The sequence below is a fragment of the Mobula birostris genome, chromosome 19 (genome assembly GCF_030028105.1).
Source record: "Mobula birostris isolate sMobBir1 chromosome 19, sMobBir1.hap1, whole genome shotgun sequence".
Classification (NCBI taxonomy): Eukaryota; Metazoa; Chordata; class Chondrichthyes; order Myliobatiformes; family Myliobatidae; genus Mobula; species Mobula birostris.
This window is the reverse complement of record NC_092388.1, coordinates 35,304,440-35,329,222: the sequence shown is the minus strand read 5'-3', so window position 1 is coordinate 35,329,222 and position 24,783 is coordinate 35,304,440. Positions and strand designations below refer to the sequence as shown.

The 24,783-nt window shown below is 41.1% G+C and overlaps 1 protein-coding gene across 19 annotated transcripts in view; it reads left to right on the top strand.

The window, feature by feature from the left end:
- fhod3b (formin homology 2 domain containing 3b) overlaps window positions 1-24,783 on the top strand; it is a 580,851-nt gene that overhangs the window by 427,091 nt on the left and 128,977 nt on the right. For 6 of the 19 annotated variants that reach the window (XM_072283418.1, XM_072283417.1, XM_072283413.1 and 3 more), the window contains 3 exons: window positions 19,419-19,523; window positions 19,953-20,372; window positions 24,386-24,457. The exons of 9 other annotated variants lie outside the window; for them this stretch is intronic. In XM_072283418.1, the coding sequence (XP_072139519.1) occupies window positions 19,419-19,523; window positions 19,953-20,372; window positions 24,386-24,457 (597 nt within the window). The remainder of the gene's footprint in view (window positions 1-19,418; window positions 19,524-19,952; window positions 20,373-24,385; window positions 24,458-24,783) is intronic. 4 more of the 19 variants (XM_072283416.1, XM_072283419.1, XM_072283420.1 and 1 more) reach the window with 4 other exon arrangements.

Genomic DNA, 24,783 nt, shown 5'->3' with positions numbered 1-24,783 from the left:
TGCCAAAGGATTTCGGCCTGAATAATCAACTGTACTCTTTTCCTAGATGCTGTCTGGCCTGCAGAGTTCCTCCAGCATTTTGTGTGTGTTGCTCGGATTTCCAGCATCTGCAGATTTTCTCTTGTTTGTGACAAAATTCACTCAGTGGTTTTGTTCATATGGCACCATGGGCTGATCTTGGGAGACAAGCAGGGAAGGTCAATGTGGGAGCACTCCTAGGTCATAGGCAACCTGTATATTCCCATTCATGTTGGATGTTGCCATCGCTAATGTTTAATTCCAAATTTAGGCGCAGGTTTTAGGATGATCATCTATAGAATATCACACCTGGAAACTACAACAGTCGGATATATCTTGAAGCTGTCTAGTAACTTAATAATTTTTTGATTACATAGCTAAGAACTAGCATAGACACAATGCTGCAACTGAATTACAAAATTCTAGAGTTCTGCCTCTGAATATAAACATGGGAAATCTGTCATTACAGCTGCAAAACATAGTATCATTGAAAATGTCTTTCTGCATCTGCTTTGCTGAATTTTATTTTGCTTCAGCTATCACTCTGAATTTCTGGGACTCCATTTCTGAACCATCCTATTGCTTCTGCTTTCCAGCTCCCCAAGTGAGAGAGTCAACATTTCTTTGCCCTTCCTGTCTTTTCTAAATTTGTTGACAGATGGAAGTCTTTCACATTTTGTTTCCATGTTGTCCATATTACAAATATTTGTCATCTTAAGAATCTGTGATTGCAACAGACCAATGACCTTAATAATTTTGCATGCCATCATTCCAGTCTGATTTGTGCAAGCTATCCAAGTTTTAGCTTGGTTCAGCCCATATCCAAGAGGATTATATTTGTTTACTCAATAACAATGGAATTTTTGCTTACTTATGGAAACTTTTAAAAATTACCATCTTTTAAATTTGTTAGTTTAATCCATGATTACCAATTTGACTTTCAGGATAGAGCAGGTCATGCAATTTTTCCCCCTGGGGCAGCTTGTTGAATTGCAGGTTTTTAATAAAGTTAGAACATTCTCAACTTCACAAAAGTTCTTTATATAACACTAAATCTATGCTCTTCAGCCACACATTATCAAACTAACCTCATTTTAGGTCCCTACTTTCATTAACATCTCCAGTGATGTATTCCACTGAATGTTTAAGAGGCAGTTAGACCAAAAAAGAAACTTAGCAGGGATATAGACCACATGCAGGCAGATGGACATTTTAAATTGTCATCACAATTGGCACAGACATTGTGGGCAAAGGGCCTGTTCCTTGGATGCACTGTTCTATGTTCTAACATCAGAGCAGAAAGTTGACCTCAGTGGCATAAACAAAAAGAACTGGTGCGGCTTCCAATCTGCAGTACTCTGAATGCCATGTTTAATGTGTAGCAAACTGTGTAGTATTTAGTACATGTGATCACGGGCAAATTTCTACCCCTTGTTTAAAAATTAATTCATCAAGCAAGTCTGCCCAAGGAAGAAGCAGGATAGAACCTGTGTATGATTAAATTCTATGGGGGCCGCCAAGAAGCTTTCAAAATCAATTTGAATAAAACTGCAAAATATATCAACTGCCGTATTTTAAAGTAAACATGGTTAATGTACATTAAGGTTTTTTTTGCATAAAATCCCAGGGGAGAGCCAAGAAGTATTATATCAGAATAACTTTTTCAAAGCTCGGTGAAAGATGTGTGCTTTAATGAAGGGATTAGCAGAAGAAGATACTAATGTTAAGCTTGCATATTGAACTAAGTAAGTTATTAGTAAGTTTGGCAAACAGCACAGAGCAGCAGTCAGCAATGCAAATGGAATGCTGAAGCATATAACCAAAACAGGAGAGTACAAGTCTGAGGTTGCTGTTTTAATACTTGTATCTTCTGATTAGATGCCCACTTGATTACAAAATTGCATGTTGTCAGACACAAAGGAGACATTCAATTCTTGGTAGTAGTGCTCTGAAGAATCTCAGGGCTGATCTCCAGAGCTAAAGATATGCCAGAAGTCCAGGAAAAGTGATAACAAAACAGTGTGCAGGTTTGAGCAGGAAGTGTTTTAAAAAAAACTATTATTTAGGGTCAAAGAATTGTACACACAATTGGAACTTCTGGCCTACTATATCCCTGCTGACTTTTAGCCCATCAAAGTACACTTGCCTGTGTTAGATCCCTATTCTTCTATTCCTTATTATCCAAATGCCTTAATTAAATGTCTCTTAAACATAGAAATTATATTTGATTCTACCACCTTCTCCGGCCATGTGATAGAGAAATTAATTACTTACTGTCCTGCCTCTCAGCTGAGACCTATGCTTTCACGCTTTTGATGCCCCAACTGTCCTTAGTCCTCAACATCAGGGCAAGTGTCCATTGGTTTAAACTGGAAAGAGTAAATGTTAGAAGGTTTTTCAGCATAAAGGACTAAAGCAATAATGTGTGAATACTGTGAAATGGGTTTATTGCTATACTGGCTGGATGAGCTAATAAGAGTGGAATGGTATTTCTCATACATCTTGATCTTTTTTAATATGGTTTGGACAGGAGCAGTGACACATTTCAACGGGGGGAGAAAAAAAAACATCTTTCTTACGTACATTATGCCCGCTTTCTTTCTCTTCACTGTTTCTTCTCCTCCTTCATGTTTCCCTCTTTTTCCTTCACCCACTACTCTTCTCTCCCTCGCCCAATTTCCTCTCATTTCCTCCAGCTTCCTATGCCTTGCCTGCCAGCTTCCCTCTTGGGCCTGTGCATTCGCTGCTTTTTCCATTTGCTTTCCTTTTCCTCCCTTTTGCTGCACTTCCCTCGCTCTCCCCAGTGTGCTGCCCCTTCTCCTCTTTCTTTGTCTATCATAACTAATATTGCTATTTTAAGCTTTCCTGCAATATTATTGAGTATTAGACATTGTCTTTGCCCCATCTCCCTCCATTCTTAGTTATGTCTATAGACTGTCAGTCTTTTCAGGGTTCTGATGCAATGGCTCCCTATTTCTATTCAATACTTTCCTCTTGTGATATTTCAAGCTTTGAAAATGGTAAGTATGTTATCACTGGATTTTTGTCTTGAATTAATTATCTCCATTCCATTGTTTTAAGCCACAGCATTCTTCATTCTACAGGACTTAATCCTTCATTTTTGATTTTTCTCCCACAGAAACAAATGTTGCTTTGTTATAAATATATTACTTTATTGTTAGTGGCACCATGAATATAATGGTAACTGTTTCTCACATTTTTCATGAATTCACCACCCCCTTCCTTGCAACATGCTTTCTCCTGAGATGCTCTGCCCACCTGTCCTTCAACCCTCCTTTCATCTGCTGAGAGAACCCTCACCCCATTTGAACTTACAAGTATTGCCTCATCTTGCATCCTCCTTCTTCTCCCAAATTTCTCTGAATGTTTTGTTACATCCCAAACTCATATCTATCTCATCTGGAACACCTGCAAAAGGATTCCACCCCTGTCGTAATACCAAAGTAATGGTAATCTGATTCTCTCGCGGTACTCTGAATGATCGATACTAAATTTATCTGCTTCTTAGAGTTAGACTACTATGGGACTGAAACAGGCACTTTGATCCAACTAGTTCATGCTGAACTGATCTTAAATCAAATCAAATCAAGCTTAATTATCATTCAACCATATGTAGATACAGCCAGAGGAATCAGCTTTCCTGTGGGGTCAAAGTGCACTTTCAAAACAGTGAGCCAAAGATAACATAGTCACTCCGAAAAAACATTTAGTCCAAGACCCTGAGTGACGTGTCCCGCAGATTGATGGTACAGTCTCCCAGCAGTATGGAGATGAATGCAATCCAGCCGGTCATTCCACCGATCAAACATGGGAGGCCAGCACCAATGGGAGAGGCCAGCCCCCAACCAAGCACGGATGCCACACTACACCGCCTCTGGCTTCTCTTTACCTGGACTGCAGCAGCAGGCAAGCTCGCAGCTTGAGGCCTAGTCTTCACTACATCCAAGGCCACGCAGCTCCCATGTCGCCTGTCTCACTACCAAACAAAGGAAATAGGCCTGTGTTATCTTACATTATCAATTTCCAACAGACTCCTGTGATTGCAAGAGCGATATCTGAGATAATTACCCACAGTTCTGCCTAGTGCCATCTACATGCACCCTGATATTAACCCTCCAGATATTTGTAATCCATGTATTTATCCAAACTCCTGTTAAATGTTACAGTAGTACCCGCACCTCCCACTTATGCCTTATTCTCAGTCTTTTCAACCATTCTTTGATGAATTTTGCCATATCATTCTCCCTTTACTTTTATCCTGTGGGGTGGTACGACTTTCACCTGATTCATTTCTTCCCTGCTCATCGATTTTTAGGGTCCCACTCGGAATAATTTTTCATTAACCCATGGGTACCCCAAGGTTCTGTCCTTGGCTTTTTCATATTTCTCATCCATGTGTCGCCATTTGGCAAAGTCATGTCTCAGCACAGCACCCATTTCCATGTGCACGCTAACAACGCCGTTTTGCCTGTCTGCCATGCACCAGCCATTTTAATGCATGCAGTTGTGAAACTGCTTGCCTAATATCAAATGTTTTCACACTTGCCTAGTCAAACACTTTGTTATAAAACACTCATCCTATCCTTCAAATCCATCCATGATTTTCCACTCCCCCTCTACATAATCCTTCCTAGTCCTGTAAAACAAAACAGCAGCAAGTGCAATCCTCTAACTCTAGACTCTTGTTCTGCTACATGACCAAAACTTAAGCTTGCTAATGTTCTCGGTTCTATGCTTCTAGCACAAAACAATAGAGAGAAGAGGAGCAGTCTTCCTGAAGTGCTTTTTTCAAAATCAATTCCATTGACGGAGCTTGTAATTATCTCTTTGCAATTCAGGACCAGATAAGTTTTATTACCTGTGCCTTATATCGTTTTCTGAGAGAAAATTATTCTGCTTGACATTCTGGGGCTTTATAATGTGTGGATGCACAGATATTGGTCAATTCAATTTAGTGAGGTGACTGATTACTTTTGTATTTTTCCATGATTAATTCAAGTAACAAAATGAATAGGAAAATAGAAAATACTGAACAGAAATCTGAAAATGAAAATACATTTAAGACTATGCCACAGCTTCCTCACTAATAATTATGATGTGGAGGAGATCAGTGTCGCTCATGGGAATTGAAAATGAACTTTGCTTGAAATGCAAAAGTACAGCATTTGCTGCTTGTTCATCCTAGTCTGTTGGGAGCCTATAAAATAACAGTACTCAGTGAGAACCATACCTTCAGGTGTTTATGGGGATTATTGATCCTTTAGTGACAGAAGACTTGAGGGCCTGACCATCATACATCTCTACTAGTGTGAGGTACATCATCCTATCCAGTCCTCTTCTGATGGCGCTAAATGATTTCCTTTCCACAGACAACACTTTCCATCTTCTAGTTACTAGATATTTTTAAACCTGCGCATCATTTTTTTGGTATTTTGCCCCAAATTTTAAAACTTTGCTAGTGGAAATAAAACCGAAAAATACTGGAAGCGCTCAGGAGATCAAGCAGCATTGATAGAAAGAGAAACAGTTAGTATTTCAGGTCAAAAGACCATTTATTAGAACTGGAAAAGAAAGAAAACAAGTTCATTTTAAGCTGTTTTCCCAGTTCTGACAAAGGCGCTTCAACCTGAAATTTTAACTCTGTTCTCATTTCCCAAAAGATACCTGATGTGCTAAGTACTTTCAGCAAATTATGTTTCTGTTTCAGATCTCCAGTAACCTCTTTGTTTTTAGTTTTCATCTTCTGAAGAAAAACAGCTTCCCTCTATTTACCCTGTTTAAAGCAGCCAGTCTGGTCAACCTATACTCCAAGGAGAATTCCACTTTCCCCTGCCTGATGTGCAAGCTGTAATCTCTCAGTCCTGTGCACTCTTTCCAGCAATTCTCTTTTGCAACTTTTTTTGGATCTTCTGATCTTTCCAAAAATTTGGAAACGAGACTTGGACATTATACACCATTTGTTGCAAAACTAATGTTTGCTATGTGTTTAATGTAACTTCCCACATGTTTCATCAATGACTGCCTCATCATGTTCTTCTACATTCAAAGATCTGTACACATATACAATCAGATCCTTGTGTTCTAATGGTCCTTTGGAACTGGACCATCTGGAAACAGAGTCATATACCAAGGAAACAAACCCCTCAAGCATCATTTGCATTAATTCTATTTTACTCTCCCCACATTGCCATCAACTGTCTCTAGATTCTAAACTCCACCCCAAACACACACTCTCAATCTGTGCACACACACTACAATATCAATTAAACTGCCAGCCCACATCCCAGTGGGACACAAGAGGAGGCACGACCAGCCGAAGGAAGCACAGGGAGAATGTGTCAGACAGCACCCAGGGTGAGGATCGAACCCAGGTCAGTGGAGATCTGAGAGGCAGTAACTCTAGTAGCTGTGTCATTGTGCTTCATACAAGAATAATGTACTGTCCAATGTCCCTGCAGAAATCCATCCTTTGGACTTGTTTAAATTTAGCCTAGAATTCCTTGGCCGAAAATTTTAAGAAATCCTTCTCTGCCCAGGAGCAGACAACAGTTAAAATAAATTAATAAAAGAAAAAGTTTACCATTATTCAATGTCTGTCCCAAGCTCTGCAATTCCACTTCTGAAAATCCAGCGTGTCCCAGCAATTCAGACTTTCAGGATGATGAGCTAAAGTTGGCCTGCACTGATCCATTGGCTAAATAGCTTGCTTAATGCCCTTTCTTTAAGCATTCATACCTTTTTTTTTTGCTTGATTTATGTTTTGGAGTTTACTGATTACTGTTGAAAGAATACCAGAATGATTAAAAGAGAAGGATGGAAGAATATATCAGAGAAAATGAAACGTGGAAAACCTACAGCACAATACATGGGCTTCAGTCCACAAAGTTGTGCTGAAAATTTCCCTACCTTAGAAATTACTAGGCTTCCCCATAGCCCTCTGTTTTTCTAAACTCCATGCACAAATCGAAATGTCTCTTAAAAGACCCTATCCTATCCACCTCCACCACTGTTGCCGGCAGCTCACCACTCTCTGTGTAAAAATAAAAAAAAAAAACACTTATCCCTGACATCTCCTCTGTACCTACTCCCAAGCACCTTAAACCCATGTCCTCTTGTGGCAGCCATTTCAGCCCTGGAAAAAGCCTCTGACTATCCACACGATCAATGCCTCTCATCATCTTGTACATCTCTATCAAGTCACCTTTCATCCTCCGTCACTCCAAGGAGAAAAGGCCGAGTTCACTCAACCTGTTTTCATAAGGCATGCTCCCTAATCCAGGCAACATCCTTGTAAGTTTCCTCTACACCCTTTCTGTGGTTTCCACATCCTTCCTGTAGTGAGGCAACCAAAACTGAGCGCAGTACTCCAAGTGGGGTCTAACCAGGGTCCTATATAGCTGCAACATTACCTCTCGGCTCCTAAATTCAATTCCACGATTGATGAAGGCCAATACACTGTATGCCTTCTTAACCACAGAGTCAACCTGCACAGCTGCTTTGAGCGTCCTATGGACTCGGACCCCAAGATCCCTCTGATCTTCCACACTGCCAAGAGTCTTACCATTAATACTATTTTCTGCCATCATATTTGACCTACCAAAATGAACTACTTCAAACCTATCTGGGTTGAACTCCATCTGCCACTTCTCAGCTCAGTTTTGCATCCTATCAATGTCCCGCTGCAAACTCTGACAGCCCTCCACACTATCCACAACACCCCCAACCTTTGTGTCATCAGCAAACTTACTAACCCATCCCTCCACTTCCACATCCAGGTAATTTATAAAAACCACGAAGAGTAAGGGTCCCAGAATAGATCCCTGAGGCATACCACTGGTCACTGACCTCCATGCAGAATATGACCCGTCTACAACCACTCTGCCTTCTGTGGGCAAGTCAGTTCTGGATCCACAAAGCAAAGTCCCCTTGGATCCCATGCCTCCTTACTTTCTCAATAAGCCTTACATGGGGTACCTCATCAAATGTCTTGCTGAAATCAATATATACTACATCCACTGCTCTTCCTTCATCAATGTGTTTAGTCACATCCTTAAAAAATTCAATCAGGCTCATAAGGCACAACCTGCCTTTGACAAAGCCATGCTGACTATTCCTTATCATATTATGCCTCTCCAAATGTTCATAAATCCTGCCTCTCAGGATTTTCTCCATCAACTTACCAACCGCTGAAGTAAGACTCACTGGTCTATAATTTTATGGGCTATCTCTGCTCCCTTTCTTGAATAAAGGAACAACATCCACAACCCTCCAATCCATCGGAACCTCTCCCGTCCCCATTGATGATGCAAAGATTATCACCAGAGGCTCAGCAATTGCCTCCCTCGCCTCCCACAGTAGCTGGGGTACATCTCATCCAGTCCCGGCGACTTATCCAACTTGATGCTTTCCAAAAGCTCCAGCACATCCTCTTTCTTAATATCTATATGCTCAAGCAGTTCAGTCCGCTGCAAGTCATCAGTACAGTCACCAAGATCCTTTTGCATAGTGAATACTGAAGTAAAGTATTCATTAAGTACCTCTGCTATTTCCTCCAGTTCCATACACACTTTCCCACTTTCGCATTTGATGGGTCCTATGCTTTCACATCTTATCCTCTTGCTCTTCACATACTTGTAGAATGCCTTGGAGTTTTCCTTAATCCTGCCCGTCAAGGCCTTCTCATGGCCCCTTCTGGCTCTCCTAATTTCCTTTTTAAACTCCTTCCTGTTAGCCTTATAATCCTCTAGATCGCTAACATTACCGAGCTCTCTGAACCTTTTGTAAGCTTTTCTTCTTGACTAGATTTACTACAGCCTTTGTACACCACGGTTCCTGTACCTTACCATAACTTCTCTGTCTCACTGCAACATAGCTATGCAGAACTCCACACAAATATCCCCTGAACATTTGCCACAGTTCTTCTGTACCTTTCCCTGAGAACTTCTGTTCCCAATTTAAGCTTCCAAGTTCCTGCCTGATAGCCTCATAATTCCCCTTACTCCAATTAAATGCTTTTCTAACTTGTCTGTTCCTATCTCTTCTCCAATGCTATTGTAAAGGAGATAGAATTATGATCACTATCTCCAAAATGCTCTTTCACTGAGAGATCTGACACCTGACCAGGTTCATTTCTCAATACCAGATCAAGTACAATCTCTTCTCTTGTAGGCTTATTTACATATTGTGTCAAGAAACCTTCCTGAACACACCTAACAAACTCCACCCCATCTAAACCTATTAGCACTAGGGAGATGCCAATTGATATTTGGGAAATTAAAATCTCCCACCATGACAACTCTATTACTATTACATCTTTCCAGGATCTGTTTCCCTATCTGCTCCTCGATATCCCTGTTGCTATTGGGCGGCCTGTAAAAAACACCCAGTAGAGTTATTGACTCCTTCCTGTTCCTAGCCTCCACCCACAGAGACTCCGTAGACAATCCCTCCATGACGTCCACCTTTTCTGCAGCCGTGACACTATCTCTGATCAACAGTGCTACGCCCCCACCTCTTTTGCCTCCCTCCCTGTCCTTTCTGAAACATCTAAAACCCAGCACTCGAAGTAACCATTTCTGTCCCTGAGCCATCCAATTCTCTAATGGCCACCACATCATAGCTCCAAGTACTGATCCACGCTCTAAGCTCATCCGCTTTTTTAACAATACTCCTTACGTTAAAATAGACACATCTCAAACCGTTGGTCTGAACGCGTCGCTTCTCTATCACCTGCCTATCTTCCCTCACACACTGTCTCCAAGATTTCTCTATTTGTGAGCCAACCACCTCTTCCCCAGTCTCTTCAGTTCAGTTCCCACCCCTCCAACAATTCTAGTTTAAATTCTTCCCAGTAGCCTTAGCAAACCTCCCCATCAGGATATTGTTCCCCCTGGGATTCAAGTGCAACCCATCCTTTTTGTACAGGTCACACCTGCCCCAAAAGCGGTCCCAAAGATCCAGAAATCTGAATCCCTGCTCCCTGCTCCAATCCCTCAGCGACGCATTTATCCTCCACCTCATTCTATTCATATACTCACTGTCACGTGGCACAGGCAGTTATGCCCGAGATTACTACCTTTGCGGTCCTGCTTCTCAACTTCCTTCCTACTTATGTCATTGGTACCAATATGTACCATGACCTCTGGCTGTTCTCCCTTCCACTGCTGGATATCGTGGACGCGATCTGAACGTCCCAGACCGTGGCACCTGGGAGGCAAACTACTATCCGAGTTTCTTTCCTTCATCCACAGAATCGCCTGTCTGACCCCCTAACTATAGAGTCCCCTATCATTACTGCCTTTCTCTTCCTTTCCCTACCCTCCTGAGCCACAGGGCTGGACTCTGTGCCAGAGGCACGGCCACTGTTGCTTCCCCCAGGTAGGCTGTCCCCCCAACAGCTGTCAAACAGGAGTACTTATTGTTCAGGGAGACAGCCACAGCAGTACTCTCTAGTACCTGACACTTCCCCTTCCCTCTCCTGACTGTTATCCACTTGTCTGTCTCCCGTGGCCCCAGTGTGACCACCTACCTATAACTGCTTTCTATCAGCTCCTGGCTCTCCCTGACCAGATGAAGGTCATCGAGCTGCAACTCCAGTTCCCTAACACGGTCCCTTAGGAGCTGCAGCTCGACACACTGGGTGCAGCATCCGGGATGCTGGGAGAGTCCAGGACTTCCCACATCTGACACCGAGCACAGAACACCGGCCTTACACACATACTTCCTTTCCACAATTAACACCGGTAAACCTACCTTGCCTCCTCCCATTACCACCTAAGCCCATTGAGCCAAAGCCCTATCACTGTGCTATCCTCTCACTCCACTGCCCGCTGGATATTAGTTCGGTTGTACTAATTGTATTGTTGTATTAGTTCATAAGTTGCCATAGAAGCCTTATATGTGCGTAGTTATTGCTTCACAACACTTGTCACAACAGATTGCTTCTTTGACAAACCTTGAATCGGGAAAATAATAATAAAATTTGTTCAATTATATGATTACAATCAATCATTCATAATTGTACAGTAAACCACAGGGTATTAAATCCTTCACTTGATGAAAAATAATATAAAATATATATTTTGTTGGCATGGGTATAGCGAGTTTCTCACAGAGGCTCTTTCAATAACGCTTTTTCACTTTTTCTTGACTACCATATTAGTCATGCCAATAGTTAACAGCAGTGGGAAAAAATTGCACACAGACCTAATAATGGAACCAAGCTGACAATCCAGAGCAACACACACACACAATGCTGGAGGATATCAGCAGCTCAGGCAGCATCTACGGAAACAGTCGACATTTTAGGCCAAGACCCTTCATCAGGACTGGGAAGAAGAGGGAGGATGCCAGAATAAGAAGGTGGAGGGAGGGGAAGGAGGACAAGGTAGAAAGTGATAGGTGAAGCCAGCTAAGTGTTGGAGGAGAACAAAGAAGAGGGTTGGAGGAGGGGGAATATCTCTTTTCTGCATTTCTCCACTCTCGCCTCTTACCTCTTCTCATCTGTCTATCACCTCCTCTTGGTGTCACTCCTCCTCCCTTTCTCCCATGACCCACTCTCCTCCTCTGTCAGATTCCTCCTTCTCCAGCCCTCTGCCTTTTCCACGTATCACCTCCCAGCTTCTCACTTCCCTCCTCTCCCACCCAACTGAGTTTGCCCATCACTTTCTAGTTTGTCCTCCTCCCCCTTTGCTCACCTTCTTATTCTGGGATCTTCCCCCTTCCTCTCCAGTCCTGATAAAGGGTCTCAGCCTGAAACGTTGGCTGTTTATTCATTTCCATAGGTGGGTGCCTGACCTGTTGAGTTCCTCCAGCATTTTCCCTTCCAATCTCTTTGACCCCATGCCATCAGGCAGGATGTACCATAACTTTATAGAAGATAGAAATCTATAGCACAGTATTGGCTCTTCAGCCCACAATGTGGTGTTGACCATGTAACCTTCTCTAGAAACTGCCTAGGATTACCTTACCGCATAGCCTGCTATTTTTCTAAGCTCCGTGTACCTATCTAAGAGTCTCTTAAGAGACCCTATTGTATCCACCTCTACCACCGTCACCAGCAGTGCATTCCATTCACCCACCACTCTGTGTGAGAAACATACCACTGACATCCCCTCTGTACCTAATTCCAAGCACCTTAAAACTATGTACCCTTGTGTTAGCCATTTCATCCCTGGGAAAAAGCCCCTGACTATCCACACGATCAGTGCCTCTCATCATCTTCTACACCTCTGTCAGGTCACTCCTCATCCTCTGTCGCTCCAAGGAGAAGAGGCCTAGTTCACTCAACCTATTCTCATAAGGCATACTCTCCAATTCAGACAATATCCTTTTAAATCTCCTCTGCACTCTTTCTATAGTATTGACACCCTTCCTGTACTGAGGTGACCAGAACAGAACACTACTCCAAGCGGGATCTGACCAAAGTCTTGTATAGCTATAACATTACCTCGCGGCTCTTGAACTCAATCCCACGGTTGAAGAATGCCAATACACAGTACGACTTCTTGACAACACTGTCAACCTGTGCAGCTGCTTTAAGTGTCCTATGGGCACAGGTCCCAAGATCTCTCTGATTCTCCACACTGCCAAGAGTCTTACTTTTAATACTATATTCTACCTTCACATTTGACCTACCAAAATGAACCACTTCACATTTATCTGGGTTGAATTCCACCTGCCACTTCTCAGCCTAGTTCTGCATCCTATCTGTGTCCTGCTCTAATGCTTTAGGATGAGGACTGTTAGGTTGGGAAGGAACTACTTCTTCCAGCCCGTAAGGTTGCTGAACCCTCTGTCACCATTCAGGTCTCATCATGCATGAAGTGCCAGTAGCATTATACTGTTTACTTTTTAACCTGTGCCGTAATTGCATGTTATTATTTATTGATTTACTAGTAGTAATACTACTTTGTGTTATGTGAGTGAGTTATTTGTACTGTGTTGTGCACTTTGGTCCAGAGGAACATTGTTTCGTTTGGCAGTATACATGTGTACGGTTGAATTACACTAAACTGAACTTGAACTTTGTGTGTGTTGCTCAGGATTTCCAGCCTTTGCGGGAACTCTTGTGTTTATGTTAAGTTGAATATCCATCTGCTTTTCAAATTGCCAGCACTTTAGGGGCAGCCCAGTATGTTCATAGAAGTAAGTCATATAATAAAAATCTTTTTGCAGCTGCAACACTTTTTTTACAAAGAGCTGTGCAGAAGTATGAGTGTAACTAGATACTTGAGACTAGAAAATTCAACCATCTCACATGTGCATGCATGTGCTGTGCATTCACATTTCCTCAAGTAGCCCCAGTACATCGTGGCATGTGCACTGGTGGCAGTTCAGCATTTGCACCTGCACAAGTTGTGCTCTCATTCGAGCAAGCCTAACAAACATTTGTACAGTTTATTTTAGCACTCTGTTCTTTAACCTGAATCTGTTTTCAGTGTCATGGTAGAAACCTACATAGCGGGTTATATTTTGAACTGGATTTTTTTTTAAATCAGTGAAGCATCAACGGGTTCAGGCTACCATCAAGCTGCAAGGCACTGTAGACCACCAGCTCTCTTCCACCCCCCTCCCGCCCACACACACACACACACACACACACACACACACACACACACAAAAAAGCACACACAGTTTTTATTTTACAAATAGCAAATTCCACATATGTAAATTTATAAACACCAGAGGTCTATGATGCTAAAGCATTGGACTCAGCCAGACCCGCACATTTTGTTTAGCTCCTTCTTTTGTTTTCTGTGTTGTGTCATTTTAATAATTAAGAAATACCCCTGGATATTGTGATCTTTGCTAGTCACCAAAAATAGTGGTTTCATTAGCAAGCATATAATTGGACTTGGAATACTATCAGAATCAAGTATTCCTCATACGCACTGGCTAGTTGCAAATGTCAATGCTTAGAAATAAGCAAGTTCATGACATAACTTTGAATAATATGACAAACATTTGATAATTCTGCAGATGCTGGACTTCCAGAGCAATACACACATGCTGAGCAGGTCAGGTGACATCTATAGAGAGGAATAAGCAGTCGATGTTTCTGGCCAAGATCCTTCATCAGGACTTGAAAGTAAAGGGGAAGAAGGTGGGAGAGAAAGGAGTACAAGCTGACAGGTGATAGGTAAAGCCAGGTGAGGTGGAAGGTAGGTAGGTGGGTGGTGGAGGGGTTGAAGTGAGAAGCTGGGAGTTGATGGCTAGACAATGTAAAGGGAAAACGAAGAATCTGATAGGAGAGGAGAGTGGACCATGGGAAAAAGGGAAGCAGGAGGAGTACCAAAGGGAGGTGATGGGCAGGGAAGGAGAAGATAAGTGGTGAGAGGGAAGCCAGAATGGAGAATGGAAAAAAGAGAAGGGAGGGGGTAAAAAAAAATACCCGAAGTTAGAGAAATCGATATTCATGCTGTCAGGTTGAAGAAGCATTTGAATTTTTCTTGAGTTTGTTTGTTTAAAACTTATTGAATAAGTCCCTCTTGTTCCTATGGCTCATTAAGATAATCTAAAAATTATGAGCACTAAGTTTTCACCTGTCAACTATCATTATTTCTCGTCTTCCACATCAATGCATTAACCTGGTATGTTTTCAAAGATAACCAAACTAGATCATGAGTCATTCAACACAGCTGCGTAAAACAAACATCACCTTGCTGCTTTTCTCACATTTTGTTTAAGATGCAGTTACTTAATTTTCCAAACCAATATCTACTCGATAGTCTCCTTCACTAAAAATTTTAGAGAAACATAGAAAACCTACAGCACAATACAGGCCCTTCAGCCCACAAAGCTGTGCCGAACATGTCGTAACCTTAGACGTTACTTAGGATTACCCACAGCTCTCTTTATTTTTCTGAGCTCCAAGTACCTGTCCAGGGGTCTCTTAAAAGACCCTATCATATCCGCCTCTACCACCACAGCCCATTCCATGCGCTCACCACTCTCTGCATAAAAAAATTCTTACCCCTGACGTCTCCTCTGTACCTACTTCCAAGCACCTTAAAGCTGTGCCCTCTTGTGCAAGCCATTTCAGCCCCGGGAAAAAGCCTCTGACTATCTACATGATCAATGCCTCTCATCATCTTATACCTCTCTATCAGGTCACCTCCCATTCTCCATCACTCCAAGGAAAAAAGGCCAAGTTCATGCAGTTTATTCTCATAAGGCATGCTCCCCAATCCAGGCAACATCCTTGTAAATCTCCTCTGCACCCTTTCTGTGGTTTCCACATCCTTCCTACAGTGAGGCGACCAGAACTGAGCACAGTACTCCAAGTGGGGTCTGACCAGGGTCCTATATAGCTGCAACATTACCTCTCGGCTCCTAAACTCAATCCCGCGATAGAATGAGGTTCAATGCACCGTATGCTATCTTAACCACAGAGTCAACCTGCACAGTAGCTTTGAGCGTCCTATGTCCCCAAGATCCCTCTGATCCTCCGCACTGCCAAGAGTCTTACCATTAATACTATATTCTGCCATCATACTTGACCTACCAAAATGAGCCACCTCATACTTATCTGGGTTGAACTCCATCTGCCACTTCTTAGCCCAGTTTTGCATCCTATCAATGTCCCGCTGTAACCTCTGACAGCCCTCCACATTATCCACAACACCTCCAACCTTTGTGTCATCAGCAAATTTACTAACCCATCCCTCCACTTCCTCATCCAGGTCATTTATAAAAATCACGAACAGATCCCCGAGGCACACCGCTGGTGACCGACCTCCATGCAGAATATGACCCGTCTACAACCACTCTTTGCTTTCTGTGGGCAAGCCAGTTTTGGATCCACAAAGCAATGTCCCCTTGGATCCCATGCCTCCTTACTTTCTCAATAAGCTTGCATTGGGTACCTTGTCAAATGCCTTGCTGAAATCCATATACATTACATCACTACTTGACCTTCATCAATGCATTTAGTCACATCTTCAAAAAATTCCATCAGGCTCGTAAGGCACAATATGCCTTTCACACAGCCATAGTAATCATATTATGCCTCTCCAAATGTTCATAAATCCTGCCTCTCAGGATCTTCTCCGTTAACTTACCAACCACTGACGTAAGACTCACTGGTCTATAATTTTCTGGGCTATCTCTACTCCCTTTCTTGAATAAAGGAACAACATCCGCAACCCTCCAATCCTCCAGAACCTCTCCCGTCCCCATTGATGATGCAAAGATCATCACCAAGGGCTCAGCAATCTTCTCCCTTGCTTCCCACAGTAGCCTGGGGTACATCTCATCCGGTCCCAGTGATTTATCCAACTTGATGCTTTCCAAAAGCTCCAGCACATCCTCTTTCTTAATATCTACATGCTCAAGCTTTTCAAGCTTTTCAGTCTACTGTAAGTCACCCCTACAATTGCCAAGATCCTTTTCCATAGTGAATACTGAAAAAAGTAATCATTACGTACCTCTGCTATCTCTTCCGGTTCCATACACACATTTCCACTGTCACACTTGATTGGTCCTATTCTCTCATGACTTATCCTCTTGCTCTTCATATACTTGTAGAATGCCTTGGGGTTTTCCTTAATCCCGTCTGGCAAGGCCTTCTCATGGCCCCTTCTGGCTCTCCTAATTTCCTTCTTAAGCTCCTTCCTGCTAGCCTTAAAATCTTCTAGATCTCCATCATTACCTAGTTTCTTGAACCTTTCATAAGCTCTTCTTCTTGACTAGATTTACAACAGCCTTTGTACACCACTGTTCCTGTACCCTACTATCCTTTCCCTGTCTCATTGGAACATACCTGTACAGAACTCCATGCAAATATCCCCTGAACATTTGCCACATTTATTCCGTACATTTCCATGAGAACATCAGTTCCCAATTTATGCTTCCAAGTTCCTGCCTGATAGCCTCATATTTCCCCTTACTCCAATTAAATGCTTTCCTAACTTGTCTGTTCGTATCCCTCTCCAATGCTATGGTAAAGGAGATAGAATTGTGATCACTATCTCCAGAATGCTCTCCCACTGAGAGATCCGACACCTGACCAGGTTCATTTCTCAATACCAGATCAAGTACAGCCTCTCCTCTTGTAGGCTTATCTGCATATTGTATCAAGAAACTTTCTTGAACAAACCTAACAAACTCCACCCCAACTAAACCCCTCACTCTAGGGACATGCCAATCGATATTTGGGAAATTAAAATCTCCCACCATGACAATCCTGTTATCATTATACCTTTCCAGAATCTGTCTCCCTGTCTGCTCCTTGATGTCCCTGTTACTATTGGGTGGTCTATAAAAAAAACACCCAGAAGAGTTATTGACCCTTTCCTGTTCCTAACTTCCACCCACAGAGACTCAGTAGACAATCCCTTCATGACTTCCTCCTTTTCTGCAGCCCTGACACTATCTCTGATTAGCAGTGCCATGCCTCCCACCTCTTTTTCCTCCCTCCCTGTCCTTTCTGAAACATCTAAAGCTTGGCACTCGAAGTAACCATTTCTGCCCCTGAGCCATCCAAGTCTTTGTAATGGCCACCACATCATAGCTCCAAGTACTGATCCACATTCTAAGCTCATCTGCTTTGCTCATAATACTCCTCGAATTAAAATAGACACATCTCAAACCATTGGTCTGAGCATGTCCCTTCTCTATCACCTGCCTATCCTCCCTCTCGAACTGCCTCCAAGCTTTTTCTACTTATGAGGCAACCACCTCTTCCTCCGTCTCTTCAATTCTAGTTTAAACTCTCCCCATCAGCCTTAGCAGACCTCCCCGCCGGGATATTGTTCCCCCTGGGATTCAAGTGCAACCTGTCCTTTTTGAACAGGTCACTCCTGCACCAAAAGAGGTACCAATGATCCAGAAATCTGAATCCCTGCTCCCTGCTCCAATCCCTCTGCCACGCATTTATCTTCCACCTCACTCTATTCCTATAGTCACTGTCGCGTGGCACAGACAGTAATCCCGAGATGACTACCTTTGTGGACCTGCTTCACAACTTCCTTCCTAACTCCCTGTAGTCTGCTTTCAGGACCTCCTCCCTTTTCCTGCCTATGTCGTTGGTCCCAATAAGTACCACGACCTCTGGCTGTTCTCCTTTCCACTTCAGGATATCGTGGACGCGATCAGAAACATCCCAGACCCTGGCACAGATATATGACAGATCCTCCAATGTAGGAATAAATGGAAGACTCAGAGGAAGAAATAGAAGACTAGTTAGTAGAAAGTTCCTGTGACTTAAGTGATGGTATATTAGAGTCACTGCATTACATTTTAATGTGTAGTCTTTGCTATTTGGCCATTGGGGTGGGCGCAGGTTAAAGAGACACCACTCAGATGTACAATACTTGGATGAAGCAGGCAAGTGCTTTTAGCTGGAATAACCCAGGAGAATCATGCTCTGAAGGAGAGTTCAAGTGAAAAGATTTTTAAAACCAGGATATGTTTTTCCATAATCTGTTTGAATCTTTCAATGATCCCTAGATAAAGTAGCAAAGTTGTATTTATTACAGAGATCACAAAAAATTTTAAACTATTATGTTTCTACCAGCATAACAAAAGTAAATGATCTCAGATGATATAATAACCATTTTTTATTACAAATAAGTGCCGGTCATCACAGACAATCAGATTTTTTAGGAAGTATTAGAACCTGTGAATGTAACCGTTTGCCTTATCATGACAAATTTGATGGTTTGATCAAACATACCCAGATAAAATTAACAATTGTAACAAAGTTCAAAGTAAAAATTATTATCAGAATACATATATGTCACCACATACAACCCTGAGATTATTTTTGTGCGGGCATACATAGCAAATCTATAGACTAGTAACTAAACTGAAAACATCACAAACTGTAAACAGCAAATACAAGCAAGGTAAATGGGAAAATTGCTGTGTGATCACAATTTCAGGGTTTCAAATCTAATTTTCTCTCTTGGAATTGTTCTATGTCATTTATTATTTACAATACTAGGTATCAAAATGACTGAAGAAAGATTAGATTTGCTTTATGTTAATTCTAAATACACTAATGTCTGTCAAATTTCTCTGTTACTGGACATTCTTTATTAGAATCTCTGTCAGACCTGTCATTAGTCTTTTGCATTATTTACTGTTCTCCACTAAACCTGGTTATTTCATCTGAGTTGCCTGAGTTCCATTTATAATCGTTGCTGTGTGGGTCACGAGACAGAATCTGCTGGAATGTGGAGGCAAATGGTTGATGGATGTTTGGGTCAAGATCCTGCAGTGGAACACCGATGCAGGGTCATGATTTAAAACATGTTGAATGGGTATATGTGTATGTGGGTGTGAGCATGTGGCTTTCATTCTGTCTCATTAATCTTTGCTTATTCATTCTCACCTGTTCCTTTACATCATTTTCCTTCATCTCATTGCACAACCAGAGACGAGGAATGCGAGGAGGAATACACTGAAGAAGAGCAGCCAGTTACTGAACCTAACACTGAGGATGAGGGGGAAGAAGACCCCCCCTGTCAGGGTCAGGCAAGGTATTAGGATTACATTTGACAATCCATATTAGATTTAACCTGTGGAATGTAGTATATGTTTTGTAATAAATAATTATAACCACCTGGAGCAGAGATGGATTCACTTTACAACTACTTGAACAGCATTTGGATGATATTTCTAACTACAATTGCCTTCTGTAATAACAAAGTATACAGATTTGAAGCTTTCTCATGGTAAAAGAACATTAACTCTGGTATGAAATAAACTAATATTGACAGTGTTTGAAATTACAAATCAAATAAGATTAATTATGAAGTAATGAAGTTCATACTTTTAAAAAGTATTGCGGCTTCATAGGATTGCTTAATGTTTGGAATTAAATATAATTCAATTTTTAAATAATCTTTTATTTGGTCCTGCTCCAATCTTCCCATGTTCCCTGCCCTTTCATCCCTTTCTCCTACCAGTGGGGTGAAACCAGACACAGCAATCGAACAAGCAGAAAATAGTCCCCAGAGTACAAAGTATGTAGCAAGCTTCATTCCTGTGCCCGAAGAGAGAGGATCTTCCAGCCAGTTCCAGACTTCTGATACAAAGAGCCCTTCAGCTATCTCTCCTCCTCAGTCACCTAGTTCTTCTGGTGGTTCCCAGCATTCTTTGCAGCTATCATCATTGACATCTTCATCGTCATCCATTGTCATTCCTCATTCACCAGTGGGTTTGCCAAACAGCCCGCAAGGTTCATCAACAAACACTAACCTAGCTCTCTCTCCCACGGTTGAGAAGTTGCCATATCTTCCTCAATCACCTTTCCATCTATTCTCATATGATCTGAGTGAAATTCCTTCAAGAGCAAAAGAAAAGGAAGCAGAAATGAAGCAAAACAGGTAGCTTGGTGTTTATGTGTAAATCTTCCAGTTTATTAACATTTTTAATTTACATGTGTGGTTTAGGTGTCTTGGTGGGTAATTAACACCTTAAGATAGTTTGTGTCCTTCTAACACAGTTGTGGTCTTGCTTATGTTTGCCTGACTTCAAGTATTGCTGGGCTTTGTCTTTTATTTTATCAGCTCACTATGAATGTGGAACTTGCTCACAGCTTCTGAAGTTATAGTCTTTTCCTAGAATGCTAGAAATTGTCAAGATGAACTTGGCCTTCAAGATTTTCAAAAGGTCTTGCTTTGACAAACTCTTTGACAGTCCAAGCCTGCCCATCGCTAGTGGAATAAATATCTTCTGATACAAGTATGGGGCCTTTACCTGGACTCAAATGGAGTTCAACAGGAACGGGGTACTGATTGTGGATGATCAGCCATGATCACAGTGAATGGTGTGCTGGCTGGAAGGGCCGAATGGCCTACTCCTGCACCTATTATCTATTGTCTATTGTCTGAAAGGAAAAGTGAAATGACTAATTTGATGAACCATATTTCTCAGAAACTGCAAAGCAGACTCTGTTACTTACAGTTTCCTTTGTAGCTATCATCATTCACTGTTGATTATTTATGTCATCAGCTAATGAAGGAAAAAATGGTTTAATGCACTTTATTATAATGAAAGGTCATGGGGTGCCTTCAGAGGCTTTGTGACACCAAAGTACCTGGTGATATTGGGGCAGGTAGAAGGTTTAAAGATTTAAGGAATGTGTTCCAGAACATGTCACCTGGGCATGTAAAGCATGTTAAAAATGACAATGATAGAGCAAATAAATTTGGGAATGTTCAGAAGCCTAGAAATAGAGGAGTGGAGATATGTGGAAGAATTGTCGGAGGTCATGGAAATAGAGCTGTTCAAGGATGGGGACTGAAATAATGGAAAGGTTTGAAAGCAAATAGGTTTCTAATGCCAAGGCATTAAAAAGCCATTGTCAGTTAAGCAGCATAGAGAGGGAAGGTGAATGGATCTGCCAGGAGAGTATTGTCTGCTGTTCTGGTCACCTACCTACAGGAACGATATCGATAAGATTGAAGGAGTACTGAAGAAAATTTACAAGGATGTCGTTGGGACCTAAGGGTCTGAGTTAAAGAGAAATGTTGAATGGGTTAGGACTGTATTCCCTGGAGTGTAGGAGAATGAGGGGAGATTTGATAGTTATACAGAATTGTGAGGGATATAGATGCGGTAAATGCAGCAGGATCTTTCCACTGGCATTGGATGAAACAAAAGCTAGAGGTCATAGGTTAAGGGTGAAAAGTATTATTTAAGGGGAAGCTGAGGGGAACATTTTCTATCCAGGAATGCATTAGTGTTGGCAAGTCTAGTGGTACTGCAGACATGGATAAAGGTCTCAGCAGCAGGTAAGCTGAGGGAGGTTGGAAACAGGCGATGCACTGGACATCAAAAGGCACTTTTTGTTTAGTTGCCTGTATATGCTTCAAAGTTCATCACGAGTTCAGATGTAATACCAGTGTTGTGAAAAGCTTGTTTCAGTTTGGCCTATTGCCAGCAAGAGAAAATGGAGTCACTGGCTGAGGGATAGTGACCAAAATATTCCAACAATCTTGCCACCTGTTCGCTCCAAGGTTTTCTGATACCTGGGAAACTATGCAGAGTTGCTAAAAATGAAAATTCCGCTTACATCTGAGGTAGGCAGCCTCTCAAAAATATTTCAGTGATGGCCTCTCTTCTGAAAACCCAGAATTCCTTCCTCTTCATTCCACCTTGCTCCTTTCCTATCAGCATTATGCCTCCTAGTTTTGATTTATTGATATTGCTCCTCCTCCTTTACTGTCCATCCTTGAGGTTAAAAGTTCTCCCACTAATTCTTTTTTTTTCCAGATAGTGTCCCGGATGTTTAACAGTTTTGTCTCCACAAAGTATTTCTAGCATTTTATTTCAAATTCTTGGAGCTTTCTTTTTGATTTTGTATATCTAAATATCAGTGTTAGCAATGTTACAAACCAAAGTTCTTACAAATAACTTGGACTAACACAGCTCATCACCACCTTTGTGTGATAATTGAAATGTTATATTCTGTCACTACACGGACAATGCCTGTTCCTTGTTCTCTTTTCTTTGCCTGTTTTTCAAGTTTGCAAATTCAAAACCAGTCTTGGACAAAAAGTAGATCATCATAATGTCAGTGTGAACATTGTGCATTAAACTTTTCACTTGTGGTATTACCAGAGAGAGTATAACATTTCAGCTTCTGTAATACAGTTGGTGAGTCTGAGTAAAGACTTTCTGCGGTCTCTGGTTTTGTACTTGATCTGAAGAGAGGAATGAAAACAAGACAAGTAGCCACGGTTGCATATTTGGTCACATCTCTATCCAAGTAGAGCTGTCTCTATGACTGTAAAATTTTTTCCTGTTTGAGTAAATATTTAAGGTACCTATGATGTAACATTTTCCAGATGCATATTAACATTGTGCAGCCATGCCATGGTGTTTAAATCCTGGGGTTTATTGCATTTGTATACATGCCCTGTGTCTTGACAGGCTCATCAATGCAGCCTGTATCAAATGGAAACTCAGTTTTAAAGGAAGCTTGCCGATCCAAACAGTATTAAAATCGCAGTGTAAATGTCACTTGATGTGCTCAGTATAAACCTGTTAAATGCAGTTTATCTATGCCACTATTGACATCAGAGAAGTTCAAATACCCTCATGATTATTCGTGAAGCCAGTGAATAATCTGTGATCTTATTGAATCACCTTTAGTTAAATTAATGTAGCTCATTTTTGTCCAATCTGTTCAAATCTTCAGGCACTCTGATATGCATCATGTTGAATTTGAAACAACCACTAACTATTTATTGAAACCGGTGAAATGGTTAATATGTCAGGCAATAAAGTAAGCCATCTCAACAATAATATTATCAATACAAATGAGAAGCAGCCTTGGAGAATTCCAAACATTTTACTTAAGATGGCTGATAACAATTTGGGTCAGACAATAGGAAGTTAAAATTGGTAAATCCTTCTGACTATGTGATTTATGTTAAAACTGAACTCTTAAAAACTCAGTGTAATTATCATGCTGAAAGCTTGGAATATTTTTGTTTCTATTATATTAGTAGTAATATAGAAAATGATCACTATTGTCACAGAAGAGGTAATCATACACTCTAGATCCAAATATGTCTGTGACAGGCATCTGGCTTGCAACATGTTCATTTTATCCAATTGTCTTTGATATGCATTGTATATTAATGGGAGGCTGGAGTCCTCTTTTGTAGGGCTGATTTCTCAGTGAGTTTTGAAAATAAGCTGTGCTGAAGCAAAAGTCAAAAAATGATGACCCAAAGATCACAAAGACAGTTGTGTTTAAAAACTTTACTCTTCTGTATCTACTAAAGGAGTTGTAACTTAAATTTATGCACTGTGAACTCCACTTCTGAAGCTTGTTTCAACTCTAGTCAATAGAACAAATTTTCAGAGTTCACTCCAAAATTTTCTACATTAGATAATTAGCATAGAGAACAGAAGGAGAATATCTAGCTTCTTAAGCCTATCTTAATTTCCATTCCTCCTTTCCTTCTTTCCCCACAGTTTTTAAAATCGTCATTTCTACTTAATTTCCACTAAAGTTGTGTTACATTATGTTACATTAACTGTTAACTTGATAAAATATTCCTCAAGCTGAAATTTAAAAAGAATATTTTGGCGCATTGATGCATCTCGTCTCTATCTATCCTTCCCACTCTTTATACTGTGTGCTTTTATTCCACCAATTTATACTAAAATCAGATATCTTTGACTGATTTTCCATATTTCTGAACATTATCAGATTGACTTTTTAAATGATATTTTTATATGCAGCACTCAAACCTATATATTACTAAGGAAATTAAAAATAAATTATTTCATGACTAATCTATCTCCTGATATAATCTTCATTTCCTTGTTGAAATTCTCTTGGTATTATTCACTGTCATGTTTTCTGTATTTCTATTTGCAGTCAGTTGGAATCTTCCTACATGAACAAATGCTCTGACTCTTTTGAACCTTGTACATCCAGGTCTTCTAATAGGTGGGTTATTAAAGTAAACTCTTTCAATGATCATTACAGTATGCTGCTCTCAGTTGGAAGCTAAGTAGCTTGTGGTGTACCTTTGATTTTGTACCTTTGTAGTTCAACTGATCAACCAGTTTTACATTGTAGATGTATACATCCATTATTACTGCATTATTTCTGTTTAAAATTAAACTTTGCTTAGCAGTGTATATGGGAAGAGTGAAGAAATAATGAGAAGGATAGGGAATGGGTAAATAGGCCTTAAATTTATTACAATAATGCCTCTCTACCATAGCTCTAGCCAGAGCTATTAGAGCATAGAGCCTGACTTCATCAAAATT